The 20,302-nt window shown below is 38.5% G+C and overlaps 1 protein-coding gene across 4 annotated transcripts in view; it reads right to left on the minus strand.

Annotated features, from left to right (window-relative positions):
- Positions 1-2,852: 2,852 nt before the first annotated feature.
- Positions 2,853-20,302, minus strand: part of LOC122669140 (E3 ubiquitin ligase PQT3-like) — a 39,517-nt gene continuing 22,067 nt past the window's right edge. Inside the window, exons 4-16 of one of the 4 annotated variants that reach the window (XR_006333968.1) lie at positions 15,263-15,399; positions 9,304-9,374; positions 8,806-8,881; positions 8,582-8,712; positions 7,702-7,872; positions 7,245-7,616; positions 7,067-7,117; positions 6,928-6,968; positions 5,623-5,713; positions 5,316-5,517; positions 5,064-5,189; positions 3,316-4,097; positions 2,853-3,080 (exon numbers count right to left, since the gene is read on the minus strand). Coding sequence is in view for 3 of the 4 variants with exons in the window: in XM_043865820.1 (XP_043721755.1) it covers positions 3,425-4,097; positions 5,064-5,189; positions 5,316-5,517; positions 5,623-5,713; positions 6,928-6,968; positions 7,067-7,117; positions 7,245-7,616; positions 7,702-7,872; positions 8,582-8,712; positions 8,806-8,881; positions 9,304-9,374; positions 15,263-15,399 (2,142 nt within the window). In the remaining variant the exon portion in view is untranslated. The other 3 variants (XM_043865822.1, XM_043865821.1, XM_043865820.1) reach the window with 3 other exon arrangements.

A 20,302-nucleotide genomic window follows, 5' to 3' on the forward strand; every position in this document is an offset into this window, starting at 1 on the left:
TTCAACCCAACCTTGGTTTGCCATATGACAACACAAGATATTGAAAAATCTGAGACTACCAATAGAATGCAGGGGGGACTACTGCGAGTTGCATGAATTCATGGAAAGATATGCCTATTCTGTTTGGAATTTGACACGAGAGCAATCAACATCACTCCCTAAGACATCTAATAATCAGACGTACCACATCACTCTTCCAAGCAGCAAAGACATTGTAAATGCTAATATGGAAATTATATCGGGGCATGCAAACCTACTTTTTTTTTAAATAACAATGATAAGAAGATGAGATATAGTTGACTATGGTACAAAACAGGACTCTAGGCACGCATACCTTACCTATTTCTACAGCTATAGCAATTTCAACCATCAGATACCCAAGAAAATTGTCTGAATGGCTTACGGGATAAATTTTAAAAAACAAATGGACTCCAAAACTAATCATTAAGTTTCGCAGTCAGTCCCCATTTATAACATTCTTATAGTGCTTAAGAAAACAAGTGCACAATAAGCCCCAGATTAATGGATAGGTCACTGTAAAGTTAGATCCCAAACATTACCACTCAACCCAACCTCCCCCCCACCCCCAATTTTTTTTCTTTATTTACAAGGAAAATTGAAGAAAGGAAATTTAATTTAAAAAATAAGTAAAAATTTATTACGACATAGTAAGTTAATGATTATAAGAGTTCTAAACAAAAATAGAATAAATTTCCTTCTCATTAGCAACATTGATAAATTATGTTTATGACGTTTCTACTTCACTTTTCACGGAGGTGGTAAGACATACAACGCTGTAAAATATTGTGAATCATTAAGAAGAAAAGAACAATGTTTTAATATTTTCTCTGGTTCTAGATAATCAGAATGGTTTCATTACTGGTTCCGGTCCCAAAGACCCAACCCCAGAATCCTCCCGTTTACTGCGGTCCAGATCCATTTAATAATAAGACAGATAGTTCTGGCTCTCAAAGTCTTCAACACTCAAATAAGTTCATCAGATTAATGATTTAATCCTCAATCCATCAATTCTCATTATTATTTAGTAATAACAATTAGCAACATAACTAATACCCCTCTATTTTTCCTTGTAATTACAATAAAAATTTTATATAGGAGATAACCATTATGTATTAATTAACCCTAAATAAGTAATATATGACTGTTAAAAGGAACTTAGTAGTTCCAGTTTTAGTCAGTTCTTTATTAGGCTTTCGGTTCTGGACCCATTAGGAAACTCATCCGAAAACCATCCCATCTCTCAAAACCAGCTCCCTAAACCATCCCATTTAGTAATGAGATCAGTCTCACAAGTCGGTTCAAGGACTGTTCCTTACCCAAATTGACACCCTCAGTAACACTGATGGTTGTTGAAAGCAAAAGTACAATGTTTCTTGTTGAATAAATCAAAAAAAAATCTGAATAATTTAGTTGGAATTTTTAGTTAATATATTTAATGAAGTTTTCCAGTTAGCCATGCAAATATTATTATTATTATTAGTAGTATTTTTATTTGGAATTCAATTTATTATCTTTTTCTAAGTTTCTCAGAGTTGCATGTTCCAAAACATAATAAAGAATGGGATACAACAAATAAATTGCATAGAAAATTTCAAGAGAACCACCTTCAAATGGAAATGTAAAGTAACCGAGGTGTCATAGTTTGGGATGTTTTCTGACTTTTCCTTGTGAGTTAGAAAGTTTCTATGTTTTAGTAGGCTCCATCCGGTTGCCGGGGTGAAATAAAGGGAAGGGAAGAGAAATAAAATCAATACTAAAGTGAGCACTTATAATAATTACCTCACATGATTGTGTAACTAACTCTAACATATTCCAAATATGGTTATTAAATTTTACTTTTACTTTGCAATCCAATCCCTTTGATTTTTTTATTTGACAAGTAAATAAATATTCTCTCTGAAAAATATAATTGCCAAATATGGAAAGAGTATTAGGTAGGTTACACAATCAATGATTCCAAAACTTACCCTTTTTTAATGAGAACAAAACTTTCCTTTTCTTTTTAAAACTGATTTCCCTTCCCTTCCCTTTACTTGCAACCAGACGGAGACATAATTTATTTTATTTCCCCAAAAGGCCAAAACAAACAAATTCTATGCAGTAGCAAAGTTTGGAGTAAACCCAGAATCACTTCCCAGCACTTAAACTAAAACATATCTGTTGCCAGTCAAAAATTCCAAATATTAGGTTTCAAGAACGGACTAGCATTAACCAAATACTTGGTGGTAATGATGAAGTCAGGCTGATCTGGCCAACATGATATCAATGCCAAAAAACCATGGCAAATGTCATAAAAATGCCAAATTGACAGTGTTGCATTATTTTATCATTATCCCTGGCAATTTTATACTGAAATAAAATGTTCCATGCTAGCTTCCTCCAAACCAAACCAACCCCCCCCCCCCCCCCCAAAAGAGAAAACTTCCAATCAAACCAAACATGCAACCTAGAAGAAATGGAAAAGAATAAATTTCATTTTCCTTCATTTTGCACAAATTCCTTGCAATCAGACAGATATAGCCCAGGTATTTTCTCTATTTTTGTGGGTACTAGTATAAGTAGAATAAAGTGTGGGTCCTGTAGTAAAACAAGACAAAAGTTTTCTCTGGATAGATGAGTCTAGGTGTATAAAAGATTAGGGGACAATTTTGATTTCTAAAAATGGTTTTCTACCTCATTCTGTAATATGCATTTCTCTCAAGGAGATATCTCCTTTTTCACTTTATTTTACATCACCTTACCATTTTCTTACCTGCCCAAGCGGATAGGTTCTGCCTGTAAGCGTTAGGTGTTTGGTTGGGCTCATTTACTTGAGGGGTAAAAGGAGTCGTGATCATATCCATAAAGCATTTGGTTGAGTAATAATAGCGGAAAACATACCTCAACTGGCTTCAGAAATCTCACAAACTGGTTCAGAGCTAAAATTCATCCCATTCCTGTGCCATGTTCCCAGGTAAATCTCAATCTTCCTATCCTTCACAGAAAAATATTAGAATGGCAGAAATCAATAAAATGTCAAACATGATATTACTGTCCAAATGCCGACCACTGTACAAGATCTGTATCAACAAAACCAACAGACAGTTACATTAGATGAAAATAACCGCTGTGTGTTTAAAACAGTTAAGACATCTTAACAAATCCATGAATTCTATGTAAACAAGATGAAGCAGAACTAATCAAAATCAACTTCATACAATTTCTTGACATCAAATAAAAAATGATGGGAAACGGTAATACTACCACAAGGACTGACCAAGTGGAGCACTCTTATGGTCTTATGTACATGTTTACCTCATAAGCCATGTTTGCTGTAGCTGTCTCTGCATCTTCAGCAGTCTGGTACACCCTGCTGCTATAATTCCTAGTATATCCACATGGAAGAACATCAGTTTTCTACGCTTTAATGTATTCTCTTGCGCTTGTGGTGATGATGACCATCTTCTCTGTAGCCCTCATCCAAGCCTTCGACCATTTCCCATCTGTCATGACCCAATTGATCTTCTGATGGCTTCAACTTGCGATTGGAATGCCTGGAACTGTGACTGCATTCTTTATCCCTTCGCTGTCTTTTCCGGTCTCCAGATGAACTTGGTTCCAAACCTAATTCTGAGCGGCTATGATTTTTATGCTTGCATCTCTTGGCATCACTCACATTCCTCTGTCTGTTTATTTCTTTTTGGCTTCCATGGTGATTCCTGTGACTGGTATTGCTCCCACATTCTCCCCTTCTTTCAGTATGCTGCTTCGAACTTCTTTTATTGTGTTTGTGTCTCTTTTTCCTATGCCAGTTAGAGCTATCAGAGCTATCCTGCATTTCTGAACTTGACCTATCTGAGTTGTGTGGCTTGTGATCTCTTCCAGAAGAACTGTGAACCAAATCATCTCTCCGAACAAGTACATGGACGTCTTCATCTGGACATTTATCACCAGCACTTTTCTGTTTCGATCTTCGAGTTACGGTATCCACAGAGAAGTTCCCATCGTATTCCCTGTCTATTTTTTGTTTGCAGTCGAGTGATCTTTCTGGTCGATTGTACAGGTAGTGGTCATCACCATCATACGAGCGATCCCTGTTGAAAATAGAATGAAAATACACAAATTGCACATCACTGTGACTGCATAACCAGCAATTTTACAATATCAAAGTAATGGAAAAAGTGGTGTATCAGGCAGCATCAATCATTTATGGTTAAAAGTTAAAACTAATTCTAGCTATAATGTCAGGTATTGCAAGGATATGAGTCGGGTACGGTTTTGTACCAAAAAGAGTGCTCATACAGGTAAATCTCCTTTTTACTGTGTTCAGGTAGCACAGATTTAGCATATTCACAAAATACAAATTTAAACTGAACTCATCAACTATCATATTAGAATTTTCAAGCTACCTTGTCATGAGAACTACAAAGTAAAATTCATCAAATGATAAAACACAGGTTTGAATATCATGCATACACATTCAACACAATTTTGAGGTTCAAATAACACTGATCCCAGCACAAGGGATGTTTAAATCTCTGATTATTACAGTGTGGCTTAAAGCCACATTTGCAGGCCTAGGACAACATAGCACATTTCTTCAAGCCATGCATTTTAAATTCTTATCGGCCAAACTCATTACTAAGTCCAAACAGAGTGCAAATTATGCCCATAACTTCAAAAAAATTGTCAACCACTGGAAAACATAAACCCTGCAATGAACATTGAAAGTAACATAATCCATGAGTAAAAAGGTACAGAAAATCTAACCAATGCTCCATTCCTCATCAAGTATATGAAGATGAGGGCAACAGGAATTGCAGAAACTTTTCTTTTGTAATATATATTATATTTAAAATGAGATGAAAGCTAGAAATCAGGCCTTCATGTTTTAATTTGGCATGTCCAAAGAGCAGCACCATTGAAAGCATGTTTAAAAAAATTAATGTTATTACTTCCCATTCTAAATTCATTTTGAACACATATTATTTGAAAACTGACATTATCCAAAAATATATGCATTTATAACTTATTGAAAAATATGTATAAATATGCATATATACCTTTGTTGTTGCTTAAGTTTTTGTCTCTGTTCAGAATCCTGAAGCTCCATAAATTCTGAATGGCTCAAAGCACACTCTGCTCCCGACATAACTGGAGGCACCAGCCCTACCATCCTCATAGGTCCACTGCAAAGTACTTCTATATGAATTCACTAAAACAAATACTACATAAAGCAAAAAAAAAATGATTTGGAGAATATTTATTAAGTGCATTATATTAGGTGCAATAAAATAAAAATAAAATGAACTTACTAGGGGACTGCCAACCCAGAATACATGGATGGCATATAAGAAGACATAGCAAAAGGGGTTACAGGGACCATGGCTGGATCAAAGGGCATCAGCCCTGCATTGCCATATATGTTTGTGAAGGGCCTAATATGAGGGGACAACGAAGACCCCTGCCAGTAAGATGGTCCATAAGTCGACATGCCTCCCGGGAATACAGCATCCCCTGAAATCAGAATGCAAAGAAAAGTGTCACTCATTTAGAGAACTTTCTGCAATATAAGTACCTCTATAAAATGGATGTGCGGCACAAACCCACATTTGCATTTACCTGTCTGAAGCATAGGATGTGGACTAGAAGCAGCGGGGCAGTTCCGTATGAAATGATCAGGAGAACCACACATGTAACAGGTACGGTCCCCCTGTTTATAAACAACATAGAGCAGGATTTAGATGGCTAATCATTACAATGTCACTTGAAAAGGAAACAAAAAATTTGCAAACTCATTATGATGCCAAGTTTTGAACTTGAGGAGACGGAAGAAAAAGAGGGGAGACTCAATAGAATTCCACAAAACTCAGTCTAATGTACCCAAGGATTGTTCAAAGTACACTGGAATTTTAGGTAATGTATCAAAGGCGACGAAAAAAGTATTTACACTTGCAGTAAATTCAACTCAACATATCCATATCCATATCCATATCCAAACTAGAGCAGAGATACACAATATGTTCAACAAAAATAGGTAATAAGATATTTAGGGTAAAACAAAAATGATAAACGTGGTAGCAATAGGATATCAATGTTGAAGTAATATTTCTGACAATTTCTGAGCCTATGACTACTCCCTCCCTCCCTCCCTCCCTCCCTCCCCGGGGCAGTACTTTGGCATAGGACATTGTAGTCATAGGCTCATAGCAGTAGACATTACGTTTCAACAAGAATAAGTTCCAACATATTTAAGGTGACAAAAAGTTGATAACCAATTCAGCAAATCAAATGCTGGGATAATATTTTACACTACTCTAGCACTAATAATAGCATGGGTTAGTAGCAGTATTGAGAACATGAAATGCAGAAAAGCGATATCTTTAACAGTCAAAATGCTGGAACTTGAGTACAACACAATGGGAAGAATGTACAGTCGATTATACTTAACTGAAATAGGCATCTCCCCAGCTAAAGTATATAAAATCAATATGTTCAATAGAAAGAAGTATCATCTTATTTTTATACCACCAAAAAAAATTGATAGACTAGTAATAGTAGTAGTAGTAGTAGTAATTTGAATAGCAAATGAAGTTATTTTCCCCTCTATAGCCTGAGGAATCATATAATACTGGAACTTGAACTACCCCCCCCCCTACAAAAAAAAGGTGGGGAAAGGGAAGTGTAAACATGGAACTAAATCTCGGTTGAAACTGATCGAAATCTCCAAGTTATCTTGGTTCGGGCCTAGCCGAAACAAAACCCAGTGTCAAAACCTCAAACAAGATCCCAGCACATCTTGGTTTCGAGCCTGACCGAAACCAGCCTTGAAACCAAGATTTAGACCCTTGAGTGTAAACACACCAAAAATTAGTATCGAGATACTTTGGATGAAAAAAATCAAGATTTTTTGTATAAAAGATTTACCTTTCTGTGTCTGCTTGTAGCCATAAAACTTCCAATCCCATCTGAAAAGCCAAATGACATTCTTAGTAAGGATATACTCGATATCTGGTAAACTATCCACAACAGACCTCAGGTAACATTATAGAGATTAGAGCATTACCTGTGGTATTAACCCAAAATCCTTTTTCTTTCATGTTTGTGGTACTACCTGCTATGTCATCAGAACAGAATAGAAATATTACAATACCAGAAAATAGAATGGAAACTGATAAAGACAAAAAACATCAATATAAAGCAATGCTCAGAACAGGGATTGCTTTATATTACAGAAACCATACCTTCCTTCTCTCTAAAAGTTTGCCGCAATTTAACGGGCTGGTTTTCCCCTTGAAACTCAGTTACAGACTTCATGCCTTCTGGTCCATATTCAAAATTTACAGCACAACCAGGTGCACCATTTTCTCCATTCACCTGTTTTATATTTTGCAGTGGAACTGATTTCCCAGATTTACTAGCACCTAAGTTGATATGTCGAGAACTGGTTCCAGCAGCAGATGCATTGCTTTTGATGACCGACTCAGATGCATATTCCGCCATTACTATATTTGATCCTTTCCCTGTTCCAGATGGTGAATGGGGCATAACTGGTTCTCTTTGGCATATTGACATAGCACAAGAAAGTTCCTTTGCTTGGATTCCAGATTCTCCATCTGATTATACAAAACTTTTAAGTGCTATGATTCATTCCAAGATAAAGCATCTTTGGTATGCAGTTGAATCAATTTATGATCTTACCAGGGGCATATTGAGGAAGAATATTGTCTGAACCACTGAGAAGCATTTGAGACTCAAGAAAATGATCAATTGCATGCCTAAGAGAAACATTTGGCAACAAATCTTCTACACCACATCTGGTGGAAGAACACTTCGGGCACCTTGCCTTCTCAATCAACACCAGACGAATACCTGTAGCCAGAATCTACATTGGAATTGTGCAGATGACAGAAACATGGGGAAATAAGCTAGTTAATCATATCTCACTAAAACTAAATTAGAGGATATTATTAAATTTCTTAGTTGCTGAATGCACTTTACTCTCTGCTTTTATGTTGTAAATTTGATTGGACTCATGCCATTAACAGTGTTGTCAAGGCAACACCTAGATATCACCTGGGCCCTAGGAAACCAGGCGGTCCAGGAAGGGCTAACCAACAAAGGACTAGGCAAGATCTGAAAAGATACCTAGGTAACTCTCTGGCAATTCACCTAGGCAACTGCCTAGTTAATACAAATATCTGTAGATACTCTGTCATTTCTATTAGTTGTGCTGCATATAAGAAGTGTGAAAAACATAAGCCGGATACTCTTTTCATTGGTTTTTTATCTATTGTTATACACATTACACATACTATATATGTATCATACATTCATACTAAATAATATGTTATTTGGGATTCTTAAGGAGGGGCCTCCAAGCATTTGCCAAAGTTTCATCTGTTAAGGTACTGGGGTGTTTCCTAGGCCTGACTCAGCCTATAAAATTACTATCAGTCGGTCACAAGAGCTGAGGGTTCTCTTATATTTTGAGCCTGAGAACGTTTTTACTTCAAATTAGAAAATGCAAATAATTATACTCAAATTCAGGGGAAAGATTTTTCTTAACGAAGAACTTTACATTTTTCACAAAAACTATGCTGGCAACATCGAATCATCACAGCCTCCTTGAATATGGTGTTGCAAAGGGAACATTTAAGCTCCGATGGTAAATCAACATTCAGTAACGCAGGAGAATTGGCCTTCACCGCTCTATAAGATTCCATAATAACAGTAAGTAATAAATGTGTGACATCAAATGACCATTAGAAGAATGATGCAAAATGACCAAGCAAGAAATCTTACTCTTCCAGCTTCTTAGGTTCTTCCATTTTATGCCTTAAGTTCATCTGTGAACCTTCAATACCAAAAGAAGTAACACCTGATATTCACGCACATACACAAAGAAGGGAAAATGTAAAGACTAGCATTTCGGACTTGATCAGGGATTGGGGATATCAGTATAGGAATCGGTATCGGTCTCTGCTGATGCCGATCTGGACCAGCCAGTATCGGCACGGATCAAACAATTTTACCTGTAATTTTCGTTAGAAATTGGGTTTTTTTTTTACAATTTTACCCTTGATCCAATACTGATATCCAATCTAGCATCGGCCAAGCACTGGTATCAGCCTCAAACGATACGATCCGGCCGATCAGATACTGCTACCTCATTCCATGGGCATGATTGCCCGAATACCCCCTCCCCCCCCCCCCAGCCAGCCACCCACACACCCCAAGAAAGAGGGGGGATTTGCTTGGATCATTCAATAAAGATTCAACAAAGAAAATAACACCACATACCTTTAGGATTAGCCTGAATGATATCACCAGGTACAATGTTTTGACATCTTGCTGTGGATGGTTCAGAGCTTCTGATTATACAGCAATTGCATTAATCTTGTGAACAACAGCACTTTGACAAAAAAGAAAAAGAAAGATGCACCAAAGTTATTTTCCAAAATCATTATTCTACATTTCAGACAATACTTTTTGATACCACACCAAATCTTAAAAAGATACTTTGCCATGCCTTCTATACTTTATTCAACCTTCAAAATTAAGAGAAAGGACCAAGGCATTGCACCAGTACAACTTCTCTAAATGGGCTCCGAATACAGGTCAAAAACCAACGAATACTAGGAAACAAAAGTAAGGAACAATAAGACCTTCACTTCAGTCACAAGCAATTAAGCTTCTATCCTGAAAAGTGGAAACCAAAGTCCAGAAATAATAAAAGATGTCGCCACGAATGAACTTTGACTGTACAATTCAAAAGCATCACACAATTCTTGTTACTGTTAGATATAGAATAAGAGAACTCATGTAAAAACATGGGAATAGCTCTACATTTCTCTATCTTTTCTTTCTTCTTTATTTTCCTCAGCAGACTTAGGCCCTGAAATTGTATCGAACTGCCTAATACTGTCCATATGGCACTAAGGAGGGTTTCACAGGCGGACATGATGCAATAAGAAGTGAAGAAAAGAGCCTGTTTTCTAGGCTGATAATTTTTGTAGATTTATTTGCAATGAACCAAAATATAAGCTCCAAATACGGGGTGTTAAGGGGGAATACAAATTTTTCTTTTATTTTAGGAGTTATAATTAGTGGGGCCCAGTTGGACAAGTTGTTAGGTTAAAATAGTAGTCTTAATAAGTTTAGTTTGAGTTGGTTGCTTAGTGTCCATTTCAGTCTTATGAGATCTTGCTATTATTTCTTACATAGAGATTAGTCTAAGAGACCAAGTGCTTTAGTTCAAATAGTCCTTTATGTTTGTGACGCAGATCCAAGCATCCGCAAGAAGAAGAAGCCCTAAGATTAGGGCCTAGTGTTTGGAGCCTTAGTTTACTTTCATACTTAGGAGTTATTTTCTATACTTAGTTTTTTTCAGTTTAATTGTAAACTTGAATTGAACAGGTTCAGACCATGGTTCAATTTAAGTGAATTAATCTTATTCGTTGTTAGGTTCTTATTTCCTATTGGTAGATAGGGAATCTTTTAAGTTTTAGCTTTTAATTTAAGTGTCCCACCCCCTCCACGATTTTAGAAGGGGAATGATTCATATTTGTAATAGGAATTGGGCCTTGGGCCATATTATACATTAATAAAATCATGGGAGGCTCCCCCACAGTTCAGATTTTAAAAAAACAAAAACTCTTTTGTTTGCTGCTGCTGTTTAGCTCCACGTGAGTATGCCTTGTGGGTAATATCAAGGTGAAGGGATTGGTGAACTCCGATCGACTCCTTGCATCTTGTAGATCGGGAGGTCCTTCTTCTAGTTCTTCGAAGCTGCTGCCATTGAAGAACCTGTATTCAAGTAATTTACAATTACAGCATTTACCTTTCTTCTTCTAATCCTCCAGCCTAAGCCTACTTATTACCAATCGATCCCCATTAAACCCTAGAATCCCTGTCCAGCCTTCTTCCACCATCAAAATCCCATCAAATTTGGATCACAACCCGCTCTCACCTCACCCTACACTCAATCCAGGTTGCTGCCCCAAAACATCAACCAAACCCTAATCCCCCCTCATCTCCATTAAACCTAGAAACCTTAAAAGCTACTCAGAACAATCCAGCCATGGAAATTTGTCCAAATTACAGCCGAACCTCACTGATATTACCCGTAACACTCGACCTTAAGCCCTCTCCCAAATTCCAACTCTAAACCCTAAAACTCACACTCTCCTCTTTCCCAAAACCCGAAACCCTAACACTAATTTTTCTAAATTTTAATTCTTCACTTAAACCGTACCAACCCTACATCATTAGGTTCCTAAAAACCTGCCTAGTTTATTCAAATAAGATTCAACCTTTTTTACCCTAAACCTAACCCTAATTCTGCCCTGATTTCCCAATTCTGTCCCAATCGGCCAGCAAGTTGTGAGATCCTGATTTACTTGGCTCCTAGTAGACCCTTGTCTATCTAGGACTACATTAGTTTGTTATATCTTTGTATACCAACTGTTTGTGTGGCCACATGAAGGCTCTCTCTCTCTCTCTCTCTCTCTCTAAGAGACCAACGCTTTAGTTCAAATAGTCCTTTATGTTTGTTATATCTTTGTATACTAACTGTTTGTATGGCCACATGGAGGCTCTCTTATCTTATTTTTATTTTCTATCTTCTTCCTCTACCATCAAATCTCACCCGCTTCTTCATCTTTCCTTCCAGATTCTGGTTTCTCCTTCTATAAAACCTGATTTCATTCCAGCTGTGTATCAGACCTTATCTGCAGGAGCAAAATTATGGTCTTCGAAGTCAGTGATTAAAATAAAATTGTTATACTGTTTGATCTGTTATTTGTTTAAAGTTACTGCTCATGGGTACATGATACATTTTATTCCTACCTTCATTTCTCCTACTTTCAACCCTAATCTGCCCTAACCCTTTCCAATATCCCTAGTAGTTCAACCCCACAAATCTAAATCCTAGACTATAACCTGCATCAGGCCATAATGGCTCCATTAGAACACGTTGAGTCAGCCATGAAATGGGATAGAACCATTATCACAGTTATAGGTCATTCTAGACTAGAATTAAGGGATGTAGCACACAACCAGGCAGTAACACAAAACTGATACTAGATCTTGGAACTATTAAGAAAATCATGAAGCTCTTATAATAAACAAAAAAAGATGGTATTGATTTGGCAAAAGTATCTCTGTAATGGCACGTCTATAGAGTTTTCTGAACAAGCATGTTAATTTTGCCATGTGGAAGGGTGATTTGGGGATTCTGACAATTGGATATGTAGGAAATGGTCTAGATTGTCCATGTGTAAAATTCAGACTGAAATTAATTCATTCATCCCCTAGTAATGGGATACCCTCACGTGTATGTCCATCCATCTCCTTGGTGGTCCTTAATTTTCCATGCTTTATTTTTCTACTTGGCAATGAGCAGGTGACATAGGGGTCTACCCATCCACAAAATTTGGGTCTCATCCAACTTGGCTAGGGCCTAGGTGGACATAAAGAGGTGCTCGTCCAGAGAAACCGGACTCTATTTTTTTTTTTTTTTTGGGTGAATAAAAATTTCATTACTGAAGAAGGAGAGAGAATATACAAGGCCCCCAAAAGGGGAAGAAACAAAACAGCCCACTCAAAAAGGAGGGCTAGAAGGAACTAAAGAGACAGAAGAGAGACCCCAGGATATAACAATGTGCCTGTTCCTTGGGGAATCAATACAAGAAGAAGGGGGAGCAAAAGACAACTTGGCTTTAATTTCGAAGGAAATGGATTCCCAAATCTGGTTGTAGGACCGAGATTTGGAGGTCCATTTCCTGATATTACGCTCCATCCAAATATGGTTGAGGGCTGCACAGAAAGCCATCTTGCCAACAAAGTCACAGATAAAGGAGCCTCCGAAAGTCATATCAATCCATATCCACTCACGCGAAAAAGGGAGGATGCTTCTTGGAGAAGGCCAGCATTTGGCAAGGATGCCTTTCCAAATAGCAGAAGTTGTAGGGCATCCAAAGAAGAGGTGATCCAGATCTTCCATATTGTTCCAACAGAGGCAGCAGTTGGGAGGGACTGAAATCTGACGGCTTCTGAGGAAGGCTTGAGTGGGAAGGCAATTCGAGAAGATCCTCTAGGCAGTAAAGCAGTGACGGGGGATATGATGTTTGAACCAAAGAAGCTTCCTCCAAGGGGCTAAGGAGCCTCTCATGCGGACTAAGTTCCAGACTCCTTTGGCGGAGAAGGTGGTGGAAGTGTTTGAGGACCAACTGATGCAATCACCTCTGTTCGGAGGCCTTCTGGTGATGAGATGAAGGTCATTCCAAAGGAGGTTCAGCTCAGGAATGGAAGTAGAAGGAAGAGCCCAACCAGCTTGACCAATGATATCAGCAACCAGGGAGAGCCTGTGGAGACCCGAGGCATAGATGATTCTTGGAGTGACAGAGTGGAGGAGAACCCCTCTTGGGTGCTAGTGATCTAACCAAAGGAAAGAACAGAGACCATCGCCAATCTGAGAGCGAATGGGGAGAATCACCAAGTGACGATTGGCAAGGATCTTACGCCAAACCCAAGAGGAGTCAGACAGAGCTGAAGCAATCCAAATAGAATCTTGGCGAAGAGGCCCAGAGTAAATCCAATCAACCCAAATGCTCTTCTTTTTTGTGACTAGCTTCTAGATTAGCTTGATGATACCTGCAGTGTTCACATCTTTGATCCTGCTGATTCCCAAACCACCTTCCTTCTTGGGTAAGCAAACCGAAGCCCAGCTTAGAGGATGGAGGAATCTAGAAGAGTCGTTGCCCTTCTAAAGAAAGGAGGCAAGGAGGGATTCCAAAGACTTGATAGTAGAGCGCGGGAGGCCATAGATACCAGACTAGTAGATGTAAGAGGCCTCCAAGACTGATTTGATAAGAACCAACCTGCCTGCATAAGATAGTAACTTGCCTTTCCACAACTGAAGTCTTTTCCTGATAAGGTCCAGCATAAGGGTGCAATGGTGAGTTGAAAGCCTGGCTGGAATCAAAGGCAGCCCCAGATATTTGGCAGGCAGATGACCCTCAAGGAAGCCTGATTTGAAAATTTGCTTTGTCTGAGGCAGGGACACTAGCAAAAAATAAGAGAGACTTGGCCGGATTGCTGCAGAGGCCAGAAAGCTCATGAAATTGCTGCAGGCAAAGCAATATAGACTCAAGCGAACTAATGGAGGCCTTAGAGAAGATCATAAGGTCGTCAGCAAAAGCCAAGTGAGTCAGCTTGAGAGCCCTACACTTTGGCATAGGAGAGATGAGCTGCTGGTCAGTGCACAGTTGGATTTTCCGAGAGAGAACCTCCAAAGCCAAAGCGAACAAATAAGGAGATAGGGGGCAGCCTTGCCTAATGCCCACCGTAGCCCCAAAATACCCCGCCGGGCTACCATTAACCAAAACAGAGAACACTGGGGAGGAAATGCAATAGTGGAACATTGGAGAAACCGGACTCTTAAAACTCCTAAATCAAGTTTTCCCCTTATTTTAGAAATTGAAACATAGAAGACAATGCTTTAGAACTCTTCTGGGTTGATCATGGAGCACTTTTTTTGGGGAAGGAGGGGATTGGAGGAGGTTTCTGGAATGCAGGATTTAGATGGCACATTTCGTGTACCAAGGGACTAACCGACCGGACCTGCTCCCAAGGCTACAAGTCAAAATTCTTCTGAAATACCTACACCAATTACAGGAAATAAAAATGGTGCCTCCCCTGCCCTCTCCCAATCACATCTGGACTTCATATTGCTATAAAAATGAAAATATTTGAGAGAATTTGTGGTGGAAATATGAAAATTTTTTTAAAGCGCAAGTGGACCACACTAATTTCTAGAGCATGAAATCTGTCATGAGAGTTTGGACGTCCACTGGATCTTACAGATGGGTTATTAAATTTTACCCCTTTTTGAGGTTGCTAAGGTATTTTCAATACAAAGTCCACATTATCACAGAACTGTGTCTGCTTTGCAAAGAGACACAGAGAATGCTATCCTTCATTGATGCATTGCTCTTCACTCAAGAGGTCTGTGCATCTAGTGGATTTTGCAATTATCTTGAAAATGCACAATATGGTTAGAGATCTTTTCAAGTTGCTTGTATACAAATTAATTGGATGTCCATAAGTAAAAAAGTGGGAAATTATAGGTAGTTGACATCGTTGGAACATCTGGTTAGAAAGAAACTAGAGGAAGCACAGTAAGAATGACATTATAAGCAAAACTAAATGAACTGAAAGTGCAGCTGTAACTGTTGGAAAGTCCGGAGAAATGCAATACCTTTGAAAAGCATTATCAGCCTTTTCGCTACTGATGCAATTCATTTTATCAACATCAAGATCCGAGTCCAATAAAGCTTCCTCAGGAGCGGAATACAAATCAATTCCAAAGTCATCAAAATTATCCACATCAACATTCTGCAAAATAGGTAAAAAAATGTCAATAACTAAAATTTAAAACAGAAAAATGAACAAAATAACAAAGCTCTTGAGAGTATATGCATACTTCATAGCTACAAAAGCATATAGTGCTTACCAAACAGCAGAGCAGGTAAACTCTACAGTATCAATCAGGGTCAGTTCGAGGCAGAAGTCGCTTCATTTTCTGCCTTCGAGTTCCCCATAAGAATAGTTTACCCAGGGGCTACCTCTGAATTCAGTTTACTTTCTTTTTATAGTTTAATGGACAAATTTTTTGCTTCTTTTTTTCCTCCTGGTGGGAAGAGGAGGAGGAAGTGTGGGAAGTTTCAATGCCTATTAGTTTAGTGCCAAAAAGAACTAAGGTCGTTTATAACTACAACTAAAAAATTCTGAAATGGATTCTACAGAAATTCTGGAAACTAGGAATTTTGCCCATTAGTCATCAAAGTTTAAGACTTCAATTGCATATGAATTCTACAGAAATTCTGGAAACTAGGAACTTTGCCCATTAGTCATCAAAGTTTAAGACTTCAATTGCATATGGATGGGTACCCTTGTCAATGCTGTGATGTGTGTTAGAGTTTTGGTAATAAGGGTACTCTAGGTACTGAGATATTATGTTGTATTTTGTTTTTACTTTTTACCTTCATCCCTCCCTTAGCTACCTTATGTTAGTATGGGGTGTAGGTACCTCCTACTCTCACCTTCTCCCTTCTCTATTGTTCTCTTACAACCTTTGGATTCCAACTTGATATCAGAGCCCACGGTTTTGGTTTGAGAGTCGTACTTCAAGCTCTTTGCTACCATTCTATCTTTGGAACCCTAGGTTACAAAGGGGTTCTAGGGCAGAGGTACCATGTGAAAAGTTTGAAGAAATCATGAGATAAGTCTTGAATGAAGACTATAGAAGCACCAATGGATCTCACATGAAGAAGTGGCTGATTGGAGCTCAAGGCAGAATATACAAGGGTACCGCCAGCTTTACACTCTCTCTCTCTCTCATATCTGACATTTGTTGGAGTTGGAACAAGGCTTATTTGAATCGCCCAAGGGTCCCTTCCAACCCTCCCATGGTCTCAGTTAGTGAAGAACTGAATTGTTGGAGCACAACTCACTTTTTTTTATGGGTTGACAAGCATGGTTGTCAAGGTGTCCAGGCGCCTTGGTCGCCTAATTGGTGTCGCCTGGAATTTGGACCCTCTCCAGCGCCCTGGGTCGCCGAGACGCCGTGACAACTATGTTGACTAGTATCACAGACTCGCTGTTTTTTGCTCTTTCTTATATTTGAAATGCTATGTGTGATGCTTCCGGCCGCATTGCGTTGGTAAGATACTTTGTTTGGATTTCTTGAGTTGTCATGAGATTATGCTACACTTTGAAGGGTGTATTTCAGTTGGGTTTCTTCAAGTTGTGTGGTTTTCTTTCTTGCTGGGTTTTTTCTGAGCACTGAAAATTTGTATTTGGGTTGAGTGTGTACTCTCCTTTTGGTTTGGGTATCATCCCCACACTTCTAAGTGTATTTTTACATTATGTCCGAGGTCAGTGGACCTGCGGAAGCTTCGGCTAGTGGTTTGAGTGGTTCCCACCCTACTCAGATTGCCTTTGAGAACCCCAATACTCAGATCTCCATTGTCAAGTTGGACATCACCAACTATTTGAATTGGGGCCATTCAGTGAAGTTCTCCTTGCGAAGTACCATTCAGACTCCTAACTCAAGTAGTCCAACATATTAGAGATGGAAGACCAACAACACCACTGTTATGACCTGGTTGATTTTCTTTATGAAACCTGGGAGGAGGTTTATGAGGGCTACTGTCTCTAAAACTTTAACCGAGTGGGTGACTCAGAAAAGGTCTACCAACTCCTCCAGAACGTCATCAAAATGAAGCAAGGTGACTAGACCATTTCTGGGTCCTATAACACAATTATTGGCCTCTAGGAGGAGTATGATCACTATAGGGACCTCCAATTGTCCAACTTCGAGGATGAAGCAAAGGTATATAGAACACTTGAGAAGGAACGTGTCTTGATTCTCCTTGGTGGACTGAACACCTCTTCCCTCTCTAGATGAAGTATATAGCTACTTGCAAAGAGAGGACACTCGAAAAGTGGCCATGAAAACTGTACCATACCTGGTGTGATCTGCTCTTACCTCTAACACCCACAAAGACTGGCAAGGTGGAGGAATAGGCCAAGGGCCAAACAGAGTCAGACTCAATATGATCACTATCTGAAATCTGGGCACACTAGAGAGAGGTGTTAGGTTGCTCCATGGTCGTCCCCTTGGTATACGTGGTGGACCTACTAGTATGTGTGGTGGCAAGAGAGGGGGCGCCAGAGCACACACCGTGACAGCTGAGACTGAGCTTATAAGGTACTCATCTGGACTACAGGCTGATCACAATTTCCACAAGAGGATATTGCATCATTTCAATGGGTTGTCACAGTTGGGTAGCTCTTCTTCCACAGTGTCAGATCCTTCCTTTCAGCCTTGTAGGTCTCTACATTTGCTCCTTCCACTACCTCTTCTTAGGTCATTGACTGTGGCGCCACCGATAATATGATATTTTGTCTACTCTGGTAGGGTAAGATTAGGGAAGCTAATGGTAACCTTTCCTTTATTTCTGGTAAGAGTAGTGTTCATGTCACTTCTTCTATTTCTCTCAACTCTGTTTTCATGTTCCTAACTTTGCCATTAATTTCTTATTTGTGAGTCACCTAACCAAATCCTTGAATTGTTGTGTCACCTTCTTTCCTTTTCATTATCTTTTCAGGTCTTGGTGATGAAGAAGATTAAAATGAGCTCTGAAATCAAGAACTGAAGAAGGGGACTGAGAACCACATTGGTCACTGAATCGGATTCATTGGATCATGTCCATGGTTTTAAAAATTCAGATCCGAATCAATGGAACCAGTTGATTCAAATAGGAAATTGACTGACCATGATTTCTCAATCCCTCTTTTTCATTGGCCATGAATGCACCCATATCTTCAACTTTTTTTTTTTTATTAATTTTACTTTATTTTAATTAGTAAAATAGTAGAAAATTAATATAACATATATGTTGTAGCAAGATTAAAAAAAAAAAACTCAAAAAATTACATGTTTATGAAAATTTCTGTTTCTTCTTTCTGATTCCATTTTCTAGGATTTCGGTTGATTTTGAACTAATTTGAATCATACTCGATGGAGATCACCGATCCCATTTCCAATTCTAGATTTTAAAACCTTGATGATGTCCACTCAATAAGATTGTTGTCCTTTTTTCATTCAATTTGATCTTATTATTATCTTTATTTATTTATTTATAGGTAAATCAATTTCATTAAGCAAAGAGGAGGTCAACAAATACAGAAATTTCAAGGCTTTCTAAGGAGGAGAAGATAAAAGAACAAGAGATCCTTAACCCAAATTTACTTACAGCTCAGTCCTCTGTGTGTGAACGTAGTGACAGCAACATTGTTGATTTTGTGATGCTTTGGCATCAACGTTTAGGCCATCGTTCTTTTGTTGTTATGAAAAAACAGTTGCCACACTTTTTCTTCTTCCCATGTTTTTTCCAGTGTGAACCATATATGTTTGCTAAACATTGTCATTTCTCTTATCCCTATCATAGTAATAGATCTATTGTTCCTTTTCATATAATATATTCTAATATTTGGGGACCCGCTCCCACTAGTTCTTTATTTGGCTATCGTTATTTTGTTTCACTTGTTGATGATTTTTCCAGCACAACCTGGACTTTTTTAATGAAACACAAGAGTGATGCCTAGGATCCTTCCAAAATTTCTATCAAATGATTTATACTCAATTTGTACTAGAATTAAAATTGTTCATTTTGATAAGGGGGATTCCAATACTTTGATAAAGGGAGTACATGTATGGTAGACTTCAAAACTTTATTACTAATAATAGCATTATCTATCAACTTGCTTGTGTTGACACACCCCAACAGAATGGGGTAGCTAAGAGGAAAATTTGCCATTTCTTGGAAGTCACTCGGAGTCTGCTATTTGGCATGTATGTCCCTAAGACTTCTATGTTTGATGCCTTTCTTACTACTGCCTTCTTAATCAACTGTATGCCCACCAAACTCCTTGATTCCAAATCCCCTTTAGAAATTCTATCCACTCGGGTTTCTGCTTTCTATCTTCACCCCAAGGTGTTTGGGTGTGTATGTTATGTTCATATTAATAAGTTTGCTCGGACTAAGCTTGACCCTAAGGCCCTCAAATGTCTTTTACTTGGGTATTCCCACTCTACTAAAGGCTATAAGTAATCATCCCTCTTCTCGAGGGTGACTTCTCTCCAAAAATATCATCTTCTTTGAATTTGCACCTTTCTTTACTTATCAGAATCCTCATTAGAAGGAGAATAATAAGAGTGAAAAGGCTGCTGACGTCACCTCCTTTCTTCCACCCAGGCCTATTCCTCCATTTCTTTTTGATGTGGGGAAACACAAAGAAGTGGATGTTGTTAATCATTCTGAGGGTTTTGATAATGAGGAGTTACTTGTGTATAAAAGAAAGGGAAAGAAGACCTGTCAGGAGTCCTCTTTGGCTCCACGGCCTGAGACCGACCTTCCTCAGTCAAGTAACATTCCTTCCCCTCCTTTTGAGTTAGATCTTCCCATTACTATTCGAAAGGGAAAGAGAACTTACACTAATCCTATAGGTAAGTTTGTTTCCTATGATACTATCTCTCCTATAGGTATTGCTTTTTTTGTTTCTCTTTCCTCCATTTCCATTCCCAAGAATGTCACTGAGGCCATGTCTAACCCAAAGTGGAAGGAAGTCATGTCTGAGGAAATGACAGCACTTAAGAATTGTACTTGGAAGCTGGTTGGCCTTCCCAAAGGGAGAGTTCCAATTAGATGTAGATGGGTCTTTTCAATCAAGT

The sequence above is a fragment of the Telopea speciosissima genome, chromosome 7 (genome assembly GCF_018873765.1).
Source record: "Telopea speciosissima isolate NSW1024214 ecotype Mountain lineage chromosome 7, Tspe_v1, whole genome shotgun sequence".
Lineage (NCBI taxonomy): Eukaryota > Viridiplantae > Streptophyta > Magnoliopsida > Proteales > Proteaceae > Telopea > Telopea speciosissima.